We start from the raw sequence: 20,403 nt of genomic DNA, 5'->3' as shown, positions 1-20,403 counted from the left end.
CACACACAAAATGCTGGTGGAATGCAGCAGGCCAGGCAGCATCTATAGGAAAAAGTACAGTCGACGTTTTGGGCTGAGACCCTTCATCAGGACTAACTGAAAGAAAAGATAGTAAGAGATTTTAAAGTTGGAGGGGGAGGGGTAGATCCAAAATGATAGGAGAAGACAGGAGGGGGAGGGGTGAAGCTAAGAGCCGGAAAGGTGATTGACAGAAAGGATACACGGCTGGAGAAGTGAAAGGACCATGGGACGGGAGCACCAGAGGGAGATGGAGAACAGGCAAGGAGTGATTGTGAGAGGGGCAGAGAGAGAGAAAAAAGGGAGAGAGAAAATAAGGGGGTGGGGCATTAATGGAAGTTAGAGAAATCAATGTTCATGCCATCAGGTTGGAGGCTACCCAGACGGAATATAAGGTGTTGTTCCTCCAACCTGAGTGTGGCTTCATCTTGACATTACAGGAGGCCATGGATAGACATATCAGTTTATCTCAGATGGGTTTGTGTCTGTAAAAGAGGGGTCAACCCCGGTTCCAGTAAAAATTTGAAGAGATACTGGGGCTTTACAGTCACTGATATTGGATAGTGTTTTGTACTTTGGTGATGAGACGAAAACTGATGAAGTCAATATTATTAAAGAAATTGGAAAGTGAACTGAGTCCATGTAATTTTGAAATAACAAGGTAATTTTGAAATGCAAACTGGTATCAGGACCTGTTAAGATCGGGGTACGATCTGAATTACCAAAAGACAATGTTGATGTCTTGCTGGGTATTGACCTTGCAGGTGGGGATGTTTATTCAGCAGTGCAACTAACGAGCAAGCTGACAACCCACACATGGATACTGATGATTACCCCACATGCGCAGTAGGCCGAAGCATGTCTAAAAAGTCTGCTGATGCAGATAGTTTGGGGCAGGGGGATACTGAGGCCCATGATAGCAAAAACAGGGGTTCAAATTATGATGATTTATCACAGACTTCTCTATCTTCCATTTTACAACAGGATTTGGGTAGTAAGGAGGAAGAGAGAGGTTTGTCCTTGTCCTTGTCCTTGTCCAGGGATGAATTTATAACAGAACAAAGCTAGGATTCAGAAATTGCTGCGTTAAAGGAGACAGCTCTCACAGAAGAGGAGGTTCAGAGAGAGTCAGTAGGATATTATCTTAAGGATGGGGTGTTAATGAGGAAGTGGAGACCACCTACTGTGCAAGTGAGAATTGAGCCATTGAATATCAAGTTGTGGTCTCGAAGGTTTACAGGGCCAAGATTTTAAACAGGGCTCATAATATACCTTTAGATGGACACTTTGGAGTGAGAAAGACAGTGAATAGGATAATGATAGAATTCTACTGGCCTAATTTAAGAAAGGATGTTGTGAATTTTTGCAGGACTTGCCATACCTGCCAGGTTGTGGGGAAACCTAATCAGGTTATCAAGTAGCACCACTTAAACCAATACCTGCTTTTGGTGAACCTTTTTCTAGGTTCATAGTGGATTGTGCTGGCCCATTGCCAAAGACTGCAGCTGGTCATCAGTACTTGTTAACAATTACGTGTGCTGCACCTAGGTTCCCTGCAGCTGTGCCTCTCAGAAACATCCAAGCCAAGACTGTGGTAAAAGCATTCATCAAGTTTTTCACACTGGTAGGTCTGCCCAAAGAAATTCAATCTGACCAGGGTAGTAACTTTACTTTGAAAACATTCTGGCAGATAGTTGGTGAGTTGGGAGCTAAGCACATTGTGTCATCTGCATATCACCCAGAGTCCCAGGGAGCCTTGGATGGTTCCACTCCACTCTTAAGACCATGATTAAAACATATTGTGTGGAAAATGGAAAAAAACTGGGATGAAGGGGTTCACTACTCTTATTTGCTGTTAGAGATTCGATTCAAGAATCATTAGGGTTTAACCCATTGCATTTGTTTTTGTTCACAAAGCTGGAGGACCTTTGACCCTACTAAGAGAGCAGTGGTCTTATCAGAAAGTGTGTGTAAGTGTGCTTAATTATGTTTTGAAATTCAGAGACATACTTAACAAGGCTTGTGACCTTGCTAAGCAGAATTTACAGCACCCTCAGACAAAAATGAAGCTTTGGTATGACCGAAAAGCTAGAGAACAGAGATATCGTGTTGGAGATAAAGTACTGGTGCTGTTTCCCCTTCCTTACCAACCCCCTTCAAGTGAGATTTAGTGGACCATACCAGATAATTAAGAAAATTGATTCCTTGAATTACGTTATTAGAACTCCTGTCCGAAGGAAGGCTACTCAAGTCGTGCACACAAATATGATCAAGCCTTATTATGACATGGAGACATCACCTGTGAGTACTGTTATGAAAACAAATGAAGTTGTGGAGCCTGGTACTGAGATACCAGATAATTTAAATAAGCTCAGTGTAGTCTCCACAAGGCTTGAAAACTCTGTTGTTTTGGAATACTTTGACAGTAAAAATCCATCATTTGGAGCCTGAGCAACAAAAACAATTGAAGGACTTAATTAGCAAGTATAAAGATTTATTCCCTGACATTCCAAAACAGTGCACAGCTGCAGTGCATGATGTGATTAGAGATAAAGTTGATCCGATTAAGCAGCACCCTTACAGAATGAATCAAGACAAAAATAAAATGGTTGAACAAGAAATTGGATACATGCTGACAGCCGGCATTATTAGGCCATCTATCTCAGACGGGGTGTTGCCCTGCGTCATTGTTCCTAAGCCGGGCGAAGCTTTAGATTCTGTACTGACTACAGGCAAGTTAATGCAATAACCAAGACAGATGTTTATCCTATCCCAAGAGTAGGTGACTGTATTGATAGAGTGGAGAAGGCTAAATATCTTACAAAGATTGACCTGTTAAAAGGATACTGGTGTGTTCCTTTGACAGAAAGGGCTAAAGAGATATCTGCATTTCTGACACCATCTGGACTGTATGAGTACAATGTTTTACCCTTTGGGATGAAAAATGCTTCAGGGCATTCCAAAGGATGATGAATTCAGTGATTCAGGATTTAGAAAATACAGGGGCTTATATTAATGATTTGGTTGTATGGAATGACACACAGGAAGAGCATATCTCAGCAGTAGAGAAACTGTTTGAAAGGCTGTGCAAGGCGAATCTTACTGTAAGCCTCACTAAAAGTAAATTTGGTCACACTACTGTCAAATATCTTGGCTATGTAGTAGGCCAGGGCCAACTGGCTCCTGTGCAGGCCAAGGTTCAGGCTATTGCTGAGGTTCCCGTTCTGACGGGCAAGAAAGCATTAAGAATGTTTTTAGGAATGGTTGATTATTACCATAAGTTTTGAAAAAAATTCGCAGACATCGTTCTCCCCCTAATGAAACTCATAGGGAAGAGTGAAAGATTTGTATGGAGTGACCTTTGCCAGGAGGCATTTGAACACCTGAAAACCATCCTGTGTTATCATCCTGTGCTCAAAGCACCTGATTTCAATAAACCATTTTCAATCGCGGTAGACGCTAGTGATGAAGCTGCCGGGGCAGTATTGTTGCAAAAGGATGATGATGAAATTGAACATCCAGTAGTTTATTTCTCAAAGAAATTTAATGCATATCAGAAAAATTACTCCACTGTTGAAAAAGAGTTGCTATCACTCATTTTAGCATTGCAACATTTCGATGTCTACATATGACCTGCGCAGAAACCACTTGTGGTTTACACTGACCATAATCCATTGGTGTTTCTGAGTAAAATGAAGGATAAGAATAGAAGTTTACTTAACTGGAGTCTGATCTTGCAAGAATATGACATGGAAATAAAACACACGAAAGGTACTGACAACATTATAGCAGACTGGTTGTCTGGATGTTAAGTTCAAGTTTGTATACGTTTTGCTATATAATTGATAGTTAAGACAAAATTTTGCTCCTTGATCAAACTTTTTCTTAAAAGGAAGGAGGTATGATGAGATCCGAAGGATTATTCAATATGGACTGTCCCTTTAAAGAGAGAAAGAGAGAGAGAGAGAGAGAGAGAGAGAGAGAGAGAGAGAGAGAGAGAGAGAGAGAGAGAGAGAGAGAGAGCGTGTATGCTAATTCAGTGAGAGAGGGATGCAATGAAAGCCTTTGAGTTGCCTTGGAAACGGCAAGGCGGAGCTATATGATGGACAGCTGGTGTTCAGCAGTTGTGGAAAATATACAAGGTCAACTGGCTTTGTAATTGGACACACCAGAGACACACGGAAGACACTGATGAAACTGACACTGGATGAGCTTTGTGTGCCCATGCCAAAGGTGGGGTTTTTGCTCACAGTTTGGACAAAGGAGTGACAGGTGGAAAGCTATCGGTGTGTTTAACCCTTGCCTAGGTTGATAGCTTTACCACGTGAAAACAGCACTCTCTTTTGTGTGGTCACAGTCAGTGACTTTAATAAGTTTCAGGAGCAGGAGGACGACATGGAAGATTCGACGGCATCGGCACTGGGAAGACAAAACATCTCTCTCTCTCTTTCTCTCTCTCTCGTCTACTCAATTCAATATCCAGAACTGAACTGACTTCATACCTATACCACCGTAAAACTGTATCATTTATCACCTAAGCTGGGAGAAGTTTGGGAACTTTATTTACTCACTCCTTTATGCATATACTCTGCTAACCTGTTTGCCTTATCTTGTTCTATATTACTTTATTACATAGTTACTAATAAAATAGTGTTTATAATGGAAGACTCAGACTCCAGGTGTGTCCATTTCTGCTGGTCCTTTTTAACCTGTTACGGGGTACGTAACAGAACATTGAGATCGGATCCGATGTCCAGACCAGCCATGTCCACACCTCGATAGTTAATGGGATTAGTTGAGTCTGAGACCTAAAGGAAGAACTGGGTCAAACTTCCAGTGAATTAAAATGTCAGTCAGAGCTGACTGAAGAAAAAAGTTCAAAGTAAATTTTATTATCAAAGAACGTATATGTCACCATTTACAACACTGAGATTCATTTTCTTGTGGGCATATTCAGCAAATCTAAAGAATAGTAACTATAGCAGGATCAATGAAAGATCAACCAGTGTGCAGAAGACAACAAACTGCAAATGCAAATGTAAATAAATAACAAGAACATGCATTAACGAGATAAAGAGTCCTTGAAGTGAAATAATTGGTTGCAGGATGGGGCAGATGAGTGTAATTATCCCCTTTTGTTCAAGAGACTGATGGTTGAGGTTTATTAACTGTTCTTGAACCTGGTGGTTTGAGTCTTGAGGCTCTTGTACTTTTTATTTCATGGCAGCAGTGCGAAGACATCATGGCCTGGATGGTGAGGGTCTCTGCTGTTAGATAGTGGTGATCTCCTGTGACAGCGTTTCATGTAGATGTGCTCAATGGTTGGGAGGGCTTTACCCATGAGGTATTTGGCCAAATCTATTACCTTTTTACAGTATTTTCTGTTCCAAGGTGTTGGTGCTTCCATACCAGACCGTAATGCAACCAGTCAGAGTGGTCTCCACCACACATGTATTAATGTGGGGCTTTGAGGCTGAGTGTGGGTGGTGCAAGGTGCAAAATGCCATCACAATATGGATCTTTCTCACAGTCACTTCGTTCTTCTGTGCCGATGTTTGAATACTCAGTCATTGCAACAACTGTTTGTCAATGAATTCTATACCGTCTATACCCCGTGGGAACTAAGGTCACCAGGAAAATGATCAATCTCTTATTTCTGCTCATTCCCGGGATGCATAGTACCCATCTCCATATCTCTCTGTCATGTGCAGACTGGCATGGTGCCTGTCTCGATATGGCCTGGGTCAGAGCCACACCGCGATCATGATGCATGTTTCCTGCCTTCATATTCCCTCTGTCACATCGACATCAGCGATATCGTGCACAGTTCCCATCTCCGTATTCTTGGTTCACACTCACACCTGGAGGAACCTGCACATTTCCCATCTCCATATCCCTTGCATAGACCCGCACCAGAATCAGCCTTCACAGTTCCCGTCTCCATGTTTCCTGGGTCACAAGCACACCCAGAGAAACGTGCACACTTTCTCTCTCCTTATCTTTGTCTTGGACCCATACTGGATATACCATGTGCATGTAGCAATACTAGAATAATTGCTTTTTTTTTGGAATGTTCTAACCTTTCTTCCCTCCCCGATCCCACCACTTCCAGGATCCAGTCCACACAATGACCAAACTCACAGCCTCCTTCACCCCTTAGCTGTCCCCGAGAGGAACTTTGTCACGTGTTCCCACCACATGATTGTGCATCGCTCCTGTTGTCCCGTCGTCATGCGGCCTTTATTTCGGTGGGCACACCCAGGTCCCGTAAAAATATCACAGTGATTCTAATGGAGTTCCCACCAACAGATGAAGTCACCTTCATCCAGATGGTCACTGCTATCAACTATGGTCAGGCTCCACCTTCCCACGGGAGGTCCCGGATGCCTACAGTTGTGACTTGGGACCAACATCAGTGCTAGTGAAGCCAACATCAGCTTCCTGTCACAGGGGCTGAAACCTGTGCGTGGTGGGAAGGAGGTCTTGGGTACCTTAGCCTTGATATTGAGGAAGAACCATTTCACTTAGGAAGGTGCGGGGCACCAAGGAGGACCTGTGCCCCAGGATTGTAGGGCATCTACTACTTTGACAGAAGCGTATAAGCAACAAGAAGCTGCTGAGATCTTCGATAAGCCTCCAATTACACATAGTGCAAAAAACCCAACTAATCTTGAGTGTAAAGGGTTTACACAGCTTCTGGTAGAAGATACTCTAGAAGGTCGTGTTTGGATGAGACTAAAGTAAATCTTTTATTGCGCATCAGCCAGGTAATGACATCCCTACTGAAAAGTATGGAGGAAGTAATATTATGCTATGGCAGGGGTTCCCAACCTGGGGTGCCCGCACCCCCAGGGCATGTGAGATGGAATTTCAGGGGGTGCGACAAAGAGTGGCTTGTGTCCTTGAGTGATGAGCCATGAGTCATCACTCAGCCAGCTGCCAGTGTGCCTTGAGAAGTGTTGGTAACGTTTGTCCCAAGCACACTCCAGTCTCCCACTGCCCAAGTCAGCATTAAGGATTCTCATTAGTATTGCCTGGAAAGTTACACCTCAGAGTCCAGGAGTCTCATCAATGTTGGCTAGAAGGTTACATCTCAGAGTTAAAAATCATCTCGTAATGCAAAAATCTTTATATATCCCAAATCAACCATCAAGTAACGACTTTGCATTAAAACCAAACCCGCAAACAGTAGGTAAATTATTCAATTATAAAATTTTAAAAAGCCGCATTTTGATAAAAAGCAGCTGAAGTCATTCATTCGTATTTGTCTCACTGCATTAAAGAAGTTTTTGAATTTCAAAGGTTTTTTTTCTCTTAAAGGTTTTCCCCTGAATTGTTGATAATTTTGAATTGTGTTAGCTGAGGAGGTATCCCGGTTAGCACCGAGGACTTTGAATCGTGTGTTGGGAGTTCATATCTCTGGTAATCATCGGAAATAGGTGTGTAAATTCAGTAGAGAGTAGCCTAATAAGTCACGTCACGTCCCCGTAGCATTTCCACCTGACGATTTATCTTGGCTTAACTGCAGATAATATCATAATATAATATTCAAAAGCGTATTTCTCGCGATACTTTGCTATAGGCGTGTCTGGTTGCGTAAAGCGGTCATCCCTGACTTAGATAGTTTTTCTCATATTAGCTCATATTTTTCCCTTTATTAACCATTCATCATGTCAAAAAGAAGGAAATGGAATGATGACTGTGTGTACTTTTGTTTCACTTGCACAACAGGAAATGATGGCTTGCAAAAACCCCAGTGCATTCTTTGTAGCGTTCTGTTTTCCAACTCAAATCTGAAGCCATCCAAGCTTCAAGAGCACTTCAAGAACAAACATGGCGGAGCTGATGTTGAAGGACATGATGATGTTGAAGGTCATTGAAAATCAAAATTAGGTTTTATTTCTGTTGAAAAACCACTACTTCGTGCTTCATACCAAGTGGCACATAAAGTGGCCAAATCCAAGAAACCCCATACAATTGCGGAAGATCTCATCAAGTCTTGTGCACTGGAAATAGCAACAATTATCCTGGGCAAAGAAGCAAGAAAAAAATTGAACAGGTGCCCCTAACAAATAATGTCATTCACAACCGAATCAGTAATTTGAGTGAAGATATTTTGGACCAAGTCATCTCAGATGTCACAGCTAGTCCTCTTAAAATCTCTATTCAGTTGGATGAGTCAACAGTTGTAGTCAACTCATCACATTAGTGAGGTATGTCAATGATGGTGCTGTGAAGGAAGATTTCCTATTTTGTAAAGATCTGAAAACAAACACAACTACAAAGGATGTGATGCAGCTGGTGAAAGACGTCTTTGCCAAACATGATTTAGATATCAAAGTCATTGGTTCTGTGTACACTGACGGGGCACCTGCAATGCTTGGAAATAAATGTGGCTTTTCTGCATTGATGAAAAAGGAGATTCCAGACTTGCAAGTTACCCATTGTTTTCTTCATTGGCATGCTTTGGCATCAAAAACATTGCCTCCAAATTTGAAGAAAGTCCTTGATACTTGTGCGAAGATCATCAACTGGATCAGGGGCGTGCTTTGAACCATCGCATTTTCAAATCCACACAGAAGTCCATTGGTTGTCACGAGGGCAAGCTTTAACCTGTTTCTTTGAACTGCGGGAAGAAATCAAAGTTTTTCTGGAGGAGCGTGAATGTGATCTGGATGGGGCAATGGAATCACAGGAATTCACCCAAATGCTGGCTTACTTAGCTGACATTTTCACTTATATGAATGACCTGAGTGTTTCTTTTCAAGGAAAAGGGATAAACATATTGAAGGCTTGTGAAAAGTTGAATGCCTTCAAAGAAAAGTTACGCTTTTGGTGTCGAAGAATGGAAAGAGGCAGTCTCTCAAATTTTCCTTCACTAGAAGAGATGGTTGATGATGCTGGATCCATAACTCCTACTGTGCGTGAAGAAATTGTGGCTCATTTGGAAATGCTGTCAGAACTGTTTGATGGATATTTTGCTGCTGGAGACCTGAAGGTTTCAGAAGAATGGATCATGAATCCATATTCCTACAATTTGGAGAAAATGTCAGATGATGAAGAGCTGAAGGGAGATCTTATTGATTTGTGGACAAATTGAGCTCTTGAAATGCAATTTGAAAGCAAGACTTTGGAGGAGTTTTGGTGTGCAGCACTGGATATGTTCCCAAGACTTGGTGGAAAAGCACTTCGTGTCCTCATTCCATTTGCAACAATATACTTGTGTGAATCTGGATTCAGTTCTCTTTTGTCAATCAAGACAAAATCTAGGAATTGCCTGAATCCACAGGCAGACTTCTGGATCACAGTCAGCAAGAAAGTTCCACATTTTGACAAAATCATGAATGAGAAACAGGAGCAAAGAAGTCATTGAATTTTATTTTCACAATTGGGATTGATTTTACTGTTTACAATTTTTTCTGAATAATTTAGAATCTCAGTGTATATTTGCATTTTACGCACTGAGTTAAAAGCTTATTTTTTTCAGTTCAATTTGTTCACCCGCAGTATTGTATGTGGTTCAATTTGTGGTTCAAAAATTAGAAATTAGACTTCTTCATCTTCAAATGTGATATTATACAAGGGGGTGCGAACATTAATCAAACATTTCCTAGGGGTGTGGGGCATAGAAAAGGTTGGGAACCACTGTGCTAAGGGGATGCTTTTCAGCAGCAGGGACTGGGAATCTGCTCAGGATTAATGGAAGATGAATGCTGATAAATGCAGAGAGATCATAGGAATATAGAAACTTAGAAACATATAAAACCTACAGCATAATACAGGCCCTTCAGCCCACAAAGCTGTGCCGAACATGTCCTTACCTTAGAAATTACCTCATGTTACCCATAGACCTGTATTTTTCTAAGCTGCATGTACCTATTCAGGAGTCTCTTAAAAGACCCTGTCGTATCTGTCTCCACCACCATTGCTGGCAGCCTACTCCACGCACTCACCACTCTCTGCATAAAAACTTACCCCTGACATCTCCTCTGTACCTACTTTCAAGCACCCCCTTGTGTTTGCCATTTCAGCGCTGGGAAAAAGCTTCTGACTATCCACACGATCAATGCCTCTCATCATCTTATACACCTCTATCAGGTTGCCTCGCATCCTTGCGTCGCTCCAAGGAGAAAAGGCCAAGTTCACTCAACCTATTCTCATTAGGCATGCTCCGTAATCCAGGCAGTATCCTGAATAAAAACCTGCTAGCCTCTGCCAGAAAGCTTTAGCTGGAGAGAAAGTTCGTCTTTCAGCAGGGCAATGGCCAGAGCAGACTGCCCTATCAAACAGAGTGACAAACGAAGAAAAGTGATGTCCTTGAATGGCCCAGTAAATGTCCTGACCTTAACCGATTGAACATCTATGGCAAAACCTCAAGACTGTTGTTCTCTGCCTGTCCTCAAATAACCTGGTACAGCTTGAGCAATTTATCAAGTAAAATGGGCAAATCTTTCTCTGCCACGTTGGCCAATGCTAATAGACACTTATCCAAAGATATTACAGGTTTTAATAGCTGTGTGAGGTGGTTCAACTGAGTACGGAGCAAAGGGGGATTAATACTTTTGAAATGCTGACATATCCGTTTTTGAATTTTTAGTTTTTCATGCTTTGCAATTTCCCTATTTGTTTTTGTCTCTACCATGAAAAAAGGAACTTGTGCTTCCCAATTAAACATTCCCAGTTAAACTGAACAAAGTTCCTGGTTTTAATACTCATTTAAGTGAACAAAGGTTTGTGGGCTGAATACTTTCACAGGCACTGTATGGAAAGATGATTCTCAGTGGGTGGGATACCAGGGACCGAGAAGGCACAGAGATCTCCCCTGAAAGGAGGGGTTGTGCGAGAAGTCATGGGGTAATTCATGGGCTTAATCTGCAGTGTGGGAACATGTCAGAATCAAAACGGTGAACAATGATAATATCTGGGCTTCCTCTACCACTACACCATCTGCCGGGACCCGGCATCAAACACACCTTCTCCCATGACACCTCCCATTCCAGGGACCAAGTGTCGGACACACCGTTATGTCCATTCTCCTGGACTCGGTGTCAGTATCACTATCCTGGTTGGTCCTGGTAACCTTTAAAATAAGGGGATATCACACGCGCTGGTAGGGTCAGATTCCCCCTATCCATCGCACATTCTTAGCATCAGTCATGAAGTGCAGCTCTCTCCACGCTGTCCCCTCACACGCTCTCAGGGTCAGACATAGACTGAAACTCCAATGGTCTTATTCCTCTGTACAGATCACAACACCGTAGTGTAGGACAGTTCTGAGAAGAACACAGATCCTTCCCGCCATCCCTTCAGTTGTCAGTGCAATCAGATGAAGACTGGGTCATTGCATCAGCTGTTTCTCAGCGAGTTCTCCACTAAGTCCTCTGTGGGAACTAATGTCACGAGGAAGATGTTCATTCTCATGTCCTTGCTCATTCCTGGGAGACAGTGCCTAGTACCAATCTCCATATAAGATATAGGAACAGAATTAGGCCATTTGGCCCATCAAGTCTGCTCTGCCACTTCATCATGGCTGATCCAATTTTCCTCTCAGCCCCAGTCTCCTGCCTTCTTCCCGTATCTCTGCATGCCCAGACCAATCAAGAATCTATCAATCTCTACCTTAAATATACTTAAAGACTTGGCCTCCAGTTACCTGTGGTCAAGAATTCCACAGATTCACCACTCCTTGGCCAAAGAAATTCCTCTTCATCTCTGTTCTAAAAAGGTAACCCCATTTAGAGGCTGTGTCCGCTGGTCTTAGACTCCCCCACCACAGGAAACATCCTCTCCATCTATTCTATCAAGGCCTTTCACCATTTGATCAATTTCAATGAGGTCACCCTTCATTCTTCTGAATTCTAGTGAATACAGACCCTGACCCATCAAACGCTCTTCATATGACAAGCTGTTCAATCTTGGAAACATTTTCGTGAACTTCCTTTGAACCCTGTCCAGTTTCCGCACATCCCTTTTAAGATAGAGAGCCCAAAACTGCTCAAAATACTCTGCGTGGCCTCATTGGTGCTTTATAAATTCTGAACATTACATCCTTGCTTATATATTTGGTCTTCTTGAAATGAATATTAACATCACAGTTGCCTTCCTCGACACAGTCTGAACATGCAAGCCAACCTTTAGGGAATCCTGAACAAGAACTCTTGATCCTTTGTGCCTCAGTTTTGTGTATTTTTTCTCCATTTGGAAAACAGTCAACCCTTTCATAATCCCCATTCCTCCCCAAGGCCAATCCTCTGTCCTTGTTGGTATCTTTCCTGTAATAACATGGGCTCTTATCTTGCTCTGTACCCTCATTGTCATGGTCCGGTCCGTAAAGTCTGCATTCCGGTTCACAGTCCGGTCTGTGGGCTCTGGACTCTGGGTCTTCTGGCTGTCCGTTGTTTCAGTTGGGCTTAATCACAGGCGCCTGATTCTCATATTGGAGCTGGAATTAAGTGGCCCTGGGTTCGAGTGTGGTTGCTGGTTCGTCTCGTCAGTGTCCTGTCCTTGCTTTTGTGGGTAAGTCAGGCCATTCTTGCCATTATCCTATGGTGGGATCAGTCCCTTCCTGTCCTTGCCTCCATTGGGTAAGTCAGGCCGTCTTTGCTGTATCCTGAGGCTGGACTGTTCCCTTCCTTCCCTCTGAAGCCTGGCCTGAAGCCTTGCCGTCAACCTCGCTTACATCCTCGCCTGTATCGCCTTCAAGTTCAGCTGTCGGAGTGAGACCAGAGCCTTGCCACACCAACAGAAGGAACTATCTATCATTGAGCTTGGAACTGTCTCTTTGTGTCCCTGTGTTTAGTGTCCGTGTATGAGTCCCGGCCCTGTGTCCTGTCCCCAAGGAGAAGTCTTGACTCTGTGTAAAGCCCTGGCCCTACGTTCTGTTCCCAAGGAGAAGTCTTGACTCTGTGTAAAGCCCTGGCCCTATGTCCTGTTCCCAAGGAGAGGTCCTGACTCTGTGTAAAGCTCCGCCCCTACATCCTGTTCCCAAGGAGGTTGTCCCTCCCGGCTCTGTGTTCTGTGTTCCTGTGCTCCAGTCTAAGGCTCAATGTTCCTGTGCTCAAGTCCAAGGCTTCATGGAGGCTCCATTCCATGTCAAAGGCTCTGCGGAGGATCCATTCCATGTCCAAGGCTCCACAAAGGTTCCAGTCCGTGTCCAAGGCTCCGAAGAGGTTCCAGTCCATGTCCAAGTCCCAGTCATAGCCTAGGCCCTGGGTCCTGGTCTTGTCCAGGGCTAGTGTCCGTCTCCAGCTATGCCTCTCCCCGCTTCTGCTTTGCTCTCCCTCGACCTAGGCTCCGTGTTCCTGCTCTCCCTCGACCTAGGCTCCGTGTTCCTGCTCTCCCTCGACCTAGGCTGTACATTCCTGCTCTCCCTCGACCTAGGCTCTGCGTTCCTGCTCTCACTTGACCGAGTCTGTGCATTCCTGCTCTCCCCCGATCTAGACCAAGTCTGAGCTTCATGTCCTTGTCCAACCCTGGAGTTCCACGTCCTTCCCCCACGTCCAGTCCGAGCCCGAGTCAAGACCCAGGTTCCGGGTCCCTGTCCAGTCTCTGGCTCGGAGTCCTTGTCCAGGTTCCTAGTTCCTAGTTCCTCATCCAGGTCCCACTTTCCTACTCTAGTCCTAGCCCATGCCCTGTCTCCTAGTCTTGTCCAGGGCCTGAGTCTTGTCCAGCATCATTCCTTCCCCACTTACCTTGCTGTCTTGATACACCTAGTCTTCTCCCTTGTACCTCAGTGTCTGTGTCTTGCATTTGGGTCCATTCCCAATGCCCACCTTATGACACTCATGTCCAGCATCTTGTCAAAAACCTATGAAAATACAAGTGAACAATACCTTCTTTGCCTATACTGCATGATATTTCCTCAAAAATTCCAGGAGATTTGTCAGGGAAAATTTTTCCATGAAGGAAACCATTCTGACTTCAGCTTATTTTATTGTGCACCCTGAAGTACTCCAACAGGTCATCTTTAATGACGGACTCTAACATCTTGCCCATCACTGAAGAAGGCTAACTGACCTATCATTTCCTGTAATTTATCTCCCTTCATTAAGACTGGACTGACATTTGCAATATTCCAGTACTTCAGAACCATTCCAAAATCTACTGATTATGAAAGTTCACTACTAAAGCCTCCCTAATCTGTTCTGCCACCTCGATTGGAATCCTGGGTCCATTCCATCTGGTCCAGGTATCTTACCTACCTCCAAGCATTTTCACCTTTGTAATAGTGTTTGCACTCTCTGCTACTCTCTGATGATGTTAAATTTCTGGCATGCTGCCGGTGTCTTCTGCAGTGCAGGCAGATGTAAAATTCTGATGCAGTTTGTCTTTCATTCCTTTTTTTTCTGATTACCACATGTCAGTCATCATTTTCAGTGCTCCAATGCCCACTCTTGCCTTCCTTTAGAGAGAAATGGAAATACTGTCAGGAGAAATGGAAATAGGCAGTTAGAGCAGAACACCCCTGTGGCCATTCTCCTCAAAAACAAGTATACCGCTTTGGATACTTCTGTGGGGGATGACCTCCTGGGAGAATGCCATGGCGGCCGGGTTGCAAGCACTGAGACTGGGTCCATGGTGCGGAAGGGAAAGAGAAAGAAGAAGGGAATGGTAGTGGTAGGGGACTCAATAGTGAGGGGAACAGACAGGAGATTCTGTGGACGTGAACGGGACACCCGAATGGTATGTTGCCTCCCAGGTGCCAGGGTCAGGGATGTCTCAGATCGCATCCACGTCTTGGAGTGGAGGTGGAGGGGGGAGCAGCCAGATGGCTTGGTACATATTGGTACCAATGATATAGGAAGGAAAAGCAATGAGGTCCTGGAAAGAGAATTTAGAGAGCTAGGTAGAAAGCTGAGAAGCAGGACTGCCAGGATAGCAATTTCTTGATTGCTGCCTGTACCTCATGCCAGTGAGGGTGAAAACAAGATGATTTGGCGGCTAAATGCGTGGCTGAGAAGCTGGTGCAGGGGACAGGGCTTCAGGTTCTTGGATCATTGTATCTCTTCTGGGGGTGGTATGACCTATTCAAAAGTGATGGGTTGCACCTGAACACCCAAGGAGGACCAATATTCTCATAAATAGGTTTGTAAGAGCTATTGGGGAGAGTTTAAACTAATTTGGTGGGGGGGGGGGGGTGAGAAATGGAATGAAGGGACAGATGGTAAAAATGTAAACATAGACTGTCAGGAAGGGCAGGCAGGTGATGGGATGTAGTTGTAGCTAACAGGCTGAGTATCAAATCATTAGGGATGCAGAATCAGAATGGATAGCAAATATGGTACTCAAGGTGTTGTATCTAAATGCGCGAAGTATAAGAAATAAGGCGGATGATCTTGTTGCAATATTACAGATTGCCAGGTATAATGTTGTGGCCATTGCTGAAACATGGCTGATAGATGGTTGTAGTTGAGAGTTGAATGTCCAAATTTACATGTTATATTAGAGGGATAGGAAGCTCGGTGTGGCTCTACTGGTAAAGAATGGCATTAAATCAGTAGAAAGATGTGACTTAGGATCGGAAGTTGTTGAATCCTTGAGGGCTCAGTTAAGAAGCTGTAAGGGTAAAATGACATTGATGGCTGGGAGGTGGACCACAGGTTACAGCAGAAAATAGAAAAGGCGAGTCAAAAGGGCAATGTTATGGTAGTCATAGGAGATTTTAACATGCAGGTTGATTGGGAAAATTAGGTTCTCAAGAGAGTGAGTTTTTTGAATGCCTAAGAGATGGCTTTTTAGAGAAGTTTGTTGAGCCTACTCAGGGATCAGCTATACTGGATTTGGTGTTTTGTAATGAACCAGCGGCGATCAGGGAGCTTAAGGTAAAAGAACCCTTAGGAAGCAGAGATCGCAATATGATTGAGTTCACCTTGAAATTTTATAGAGAAAAAGTAAAGTCTGATGCAGCAGTAACAGTCAGGAGAGGGAAGGGCAAGAGTCAGATGCTAGAGGATACCCCTGTGGATGTCCCCCTTAACAATAAGTACTCCTGTTTAAGTACTATTGTGCCAGGGTCTCTATAGTTAGGGAGTCAGACAGGCGATTCTGTGTTCACAGGAAAGAAACATGTGATAGCTTGCTTCCCAGGTGCTAGGGTCCGGGATGTTTCTGATTGCATCTGAGATATCCTGAAGTGGGAAGGGGAACAGCTAGAGGTCATGGTACATAGGAAGGAGCAATAATCAGAAAGTCCTCCATAGTGAAGACTGATGTAAAATACTCATTTAGTTCATCAGCCATCTCCTTGTGCCCCATTATTATTTCACCTGCCTCATTTTCTAGCAGTCTTATATCCACTATTATTTCTCTTTTATTTTTAACATGCTTGAAAAACTTTTACTATCCACTTCAATATTATTTGCTAGCTTGCTTTCATATTTAATCTTTTCCCTTCTAATGATTTTTTAGTTGCTCTCTGTAGGTTTTTAAAAACTTCCCAATCCTCTGTCTTTCCACTAATTTTGCTTTGTTGTATGCCCTTTCTTTTGCTTTCACAATAGCTTTGACTTCCCTTGCCAGTCATGGTTGTACTATTTTACCATTTGAGTATTTCTTCATTTTTGGAATACATGTATCCTACACCTTCTTCATTTTTTCCAGAAACACATGGCAATGCTGCTCTGCTGACATCCCTGCCAACAGTTCCTTCTAATTTACTTTGGCCAACTCCTCTCTCATACCACTGTAATTTCCCTTACTCCACTGAAATCCCAGTTACCTGTCTCCCGAGGCCCCAGTGTGACTACCTGCGTATAGCTCTGCTCTATGACCTCCTCACTCTCCCTGACTAGACAAAGGTCATCGAGCTGCATTTCCAGTTCCCTAACTCGGTCCTTAAGGAGCTGCAGCTCTACGCACCTGGTGCAGAAGTAGCTGTCTGGGAGGCTGGGTGTCTCCAGGACCTCCCACATCTGACACCGAGCACAGAACACCGGCCTCACACACATACTCCCTGTATGTATTCTACACAAGCAACTTACCTCACCTCGACACATTATTGCCAAAGCCCTCCTACTCTGTCTCCCTCTACTCAGTGCCCACTCTATAAATTTGTCTCCTTTTAAACTCTTCTCACTGTTCTATCTGGCTGACGTACACACTCTTTACCACATACTCAACCTATGAATTAACTTCCTGGGAGTCTTGTATGAGGACTCCCAAGTCTCTTGCACCTCTGATGTTTGAACTTTCTTCCCATTTAGATAATAGTCTGCACTATTATTCCTTTTACCAAAATGCATTTCCCAACACTGTATTCCATCTGCCACTTTTTTCCCTTTCTTCCAATTTGTCCAAGTCCTATTGCATCCGCATTGCTTCCTCAGCACTACCTTCCCCTCAACTTGTCTTCACATCATCTGCAAACTTTGCCACAAATCTTTGACAAACATCGTGAAAATGCTAACTCCTGAGGAATACCACTAGTCACTGGCAACCAACCAGAAAAAAAACCCTCTTTTCCCATTCACTGCTTCCTGCCTCTATCCATGCCAGTATATTTCCTGTAACACCCTCGGATTTTATCTTGTTAAGCAGCCTCATGTATGGCACCTTATCAATCACCTTCTGAATATCCAAGTAAATGACATTCACTGCCTCTCCTTTGTCTACCCTACTTGTTACTTCCTCAAAGAACTCAAAGAACAGATTTCTCAGGCAAGATTTCCCTTGACAGAAACCATGCTGACTTTGACTTATTTTATCATTAATCTCCAAGTGCCCCAAAACCTCATTCTTAATAATAGACTCTAACACTTTTCCAACCACTGATGATAGGCTAACAGGCCTATAAATTCCTTTCTTTTGCCTTCCTCCTTTCTTAAAGAGTGGAGTGACATTTGCAAACCTCCAGTCCTCTGGGGCCATGCCAGAATCAAGTGACTCTTGAAAGATCATGACCAATACATCCATTATCTCTTCAGCAACCTCTACCAGGACTCTGGGATGTAGTCTACCTGGTCCAGGTGACATCCACTTCAAGACATTGAGTTTGCCAAGCACATTTTCCTTTATAATAGCAATGACACTCACCCCTGCTCCCTGACACTAATGGACCTCTGGCACACTGCTAGTGTCTTCTACAGTAAAGACTGAAGCAAAAAAAACTTATTAAGTTCATCTGCCATTTTTGTTCCCTTTTTCAGCTTCATTTTCCAGTGGTTCAATATCAGTTCTTGCCTCCCCTTATATTAATATAACTGAAAATCTTTTAGTTTTATTATCAGCTATTTTGCTCTCATATTTAATCTTTTCCCTTCTTAAAGCTTTTTAGTGGATTTTGGTGGATAAAAGCTTTCAAATTATCCACCTTCCCAGTCAATTTATGCCCTTACCTTGGCTTTTATGCAGTCCTTGAATTCGCAAGAACAAGGTACAGTTGCCTAGCCCTGCAATTTGAGAACTTCTGTGGGACATATTTATCCTCACTCTGTGAACTATTCCCAGAAACTTTAACTACCTTTTACGCCATTATCCCCCTCCAATTCACATGGGAAAGCTCCTCTCACCGAACTCCTTTATCACCAACTCTGGAAATTAAACGAATAACCGTAAATAAAATGCATTATCTGGAAAAAGGATATGATCCCAAAACATCTTTGCAAATCATCCATCGTTCAGGAAAATCGACATAAACAACAGAAGGGAAGTATAGTTCATTTGAGAATGAATTGGATGTGACAATGATCACGTGCAGCGAGAAATCTGGTATTTATTTCCCCAATAAGGTTGATTTCCCCTTGCATCCCCTTTCGCTACAATCACAACTGGCAAACGCAAAGGTAAAAATTACAGCCGCAGTGCCGAATTCCCCAATGTATCTACAGTACATTTAGTCATCAAAACGCGGTGCCATTTGAGCTGCAGTGTTGGGGCTCGGAATAAAGACACCCGTCCTGGGTTTATGGTACCGTATATTAGGAAAACGGCAAAGCCTTTATAATTGAAAGCAAGTCAAGTAAGTTGCGTTCATGTTCTTTTCGTTATTTACACAGGTGACCGTTTAATGTAAATATGAACTTTAATCCGTTTTTCAGCTCCGCCCTGAACTTTCTCTGCGTTAGTCCATAGATGCACGTGTTTGTGCAGGTAGACAGAAAATGTAACATAAATCCAGATTGTTGAAAGACATAGACGGGAGTGTTCAAAGTTTTGTCATTGTAGGAGAAATTCACTGTTTGCCAGTTCATTGAGTGCATCAGATAGGGTAGCCACAATAAAATGAAATTGGCCGATAGAGTGAACAACAAAATCATCGACTTTCTGCGGCTCTCCACCTCTGAATCTTTCTGATTTTCACTGTTGCCGCGGAATCCCATGCGAACTCTATTTGCTGCTATAATATGCCTGACAGTGAACCCATTAAACAGAAGGATGAAACAGATAGGTAGTAACGGTATTGTGATACTGTCAAATAACTCGTATCCTTTCCAGAAGGATGAAGTGTAGTATTCAGGTACGATATCGCAACGCCAAGGCACATTGTTGATTGTGACATAAGGCCTCACCACAAAGTAAAATGGAATGTACCTCACACAGCTCACTATCCCCACTACTATTATAATTACAGTCGCAACTCTTCCTGTACAATATTTTTTCTGCAAATTCCGACAGCACATCGCGACATAGCGATCGAACGTGAAAGCAACGGTCAACCAAATGGAGCAATCCATGGTTGCAACTTTGAAGAGGAGCGCGAGAGCACATATGGGAGTTATGAGCAAGAAATGGGCGTACGAATAGATATTATTAATCTGCTCCATAACAATGGCAATCAGGACCACAATGAAATCGGCTGCTGCCATTCCGAGCAGGTAACGGCTGATACATTTGGTGAGGCCACATTTTCCACGAGCCAGGATCACAATCGCGATTAAGTTAACTGTGAAGAGAAAGAAAACAAAGAGTCAATTCGAAGATCCATAAACTATCCTGCTGTACATGCTCCGAACAGGATTAAATTTCCAGGACAAACTGCGAAGAAGATTGTAAACTATCTATAAACAAACTATACAAGCTCTGAAGGAGATTAAATCTTCAGGACAGACTGCGGAGAAGAGTGTCTGGATTCGCTGCCTTAGGGTTAGACTTCCTCCCCCTTCCACGATAATCTGTATGTGAACATCTGACGAGCTCCTAGGCAAGAATTCAAATTGGTGGTGTTGACCGTAAGTTTCTAGATAATAGTCCCACAGTAGAATAGTAGGACATAGAACAGGGTATAGAGGCTCGGCAGATCCGGAAACATCAGTAGAGAAATAAACACAGTCATTTCGGTAGTTCTTCATTCTTCATTCTAGGAGCGACAGGAAACCAGTAACATTATGTTGTAGGAAAAGTAGGATGCGTGAATAGAAGAAAGGGACTTACTCTGATGCGATGGACCAA

The 20,403-nt window shown here is 43.3% G+C and overlaps 1 protein-coding gene across 1 annotated transcript in view; it reads left to right on the top strand.

Moving 5' to 3' along the window:
• Positions 1-20,403, top strand: part of LOC140724561 (uncharacterized) — a 62,066-nt gene that overhangs the window by 18,821 nt on the left and 22,842 nt on the right. Inside the window, exons 4-6 of the mRNA XM_073038995.1 lie at positions 1,567-1,642; positions 2,537-2,750; positions 19,630-19,829. Of these exons, the coding sequence (XP_072895096.1) occupies positions 1,567-1,642; positions 2,537-2,750; positions 19,630-19,829 (490 nt within the window). The remainder of the gene's footprint in view (positions 1-1,566; positions 1,643-2,536; positions 2,751-19,629; positions 19,830-20,403) is intronic.

Source organism: Hemitrygon akajei, chromosome 3 (assembly GCF_048418815.1).
Source record: "Hemitrygon akajei chromosome 3, sHemAka1.3, whole genome shotgun sequence".
NCBI classification, from domain to species: domain Eukaryota; kingdom Metazoa; phylum Chordata; class Chondrichthyes; order Myliobatiformes; family Dasyatidae; genus Hemitrygon; species Hemitrygon akajei.
This window is presented reverse-complemented; position numbering and strand designations above follow the sequence as displayed.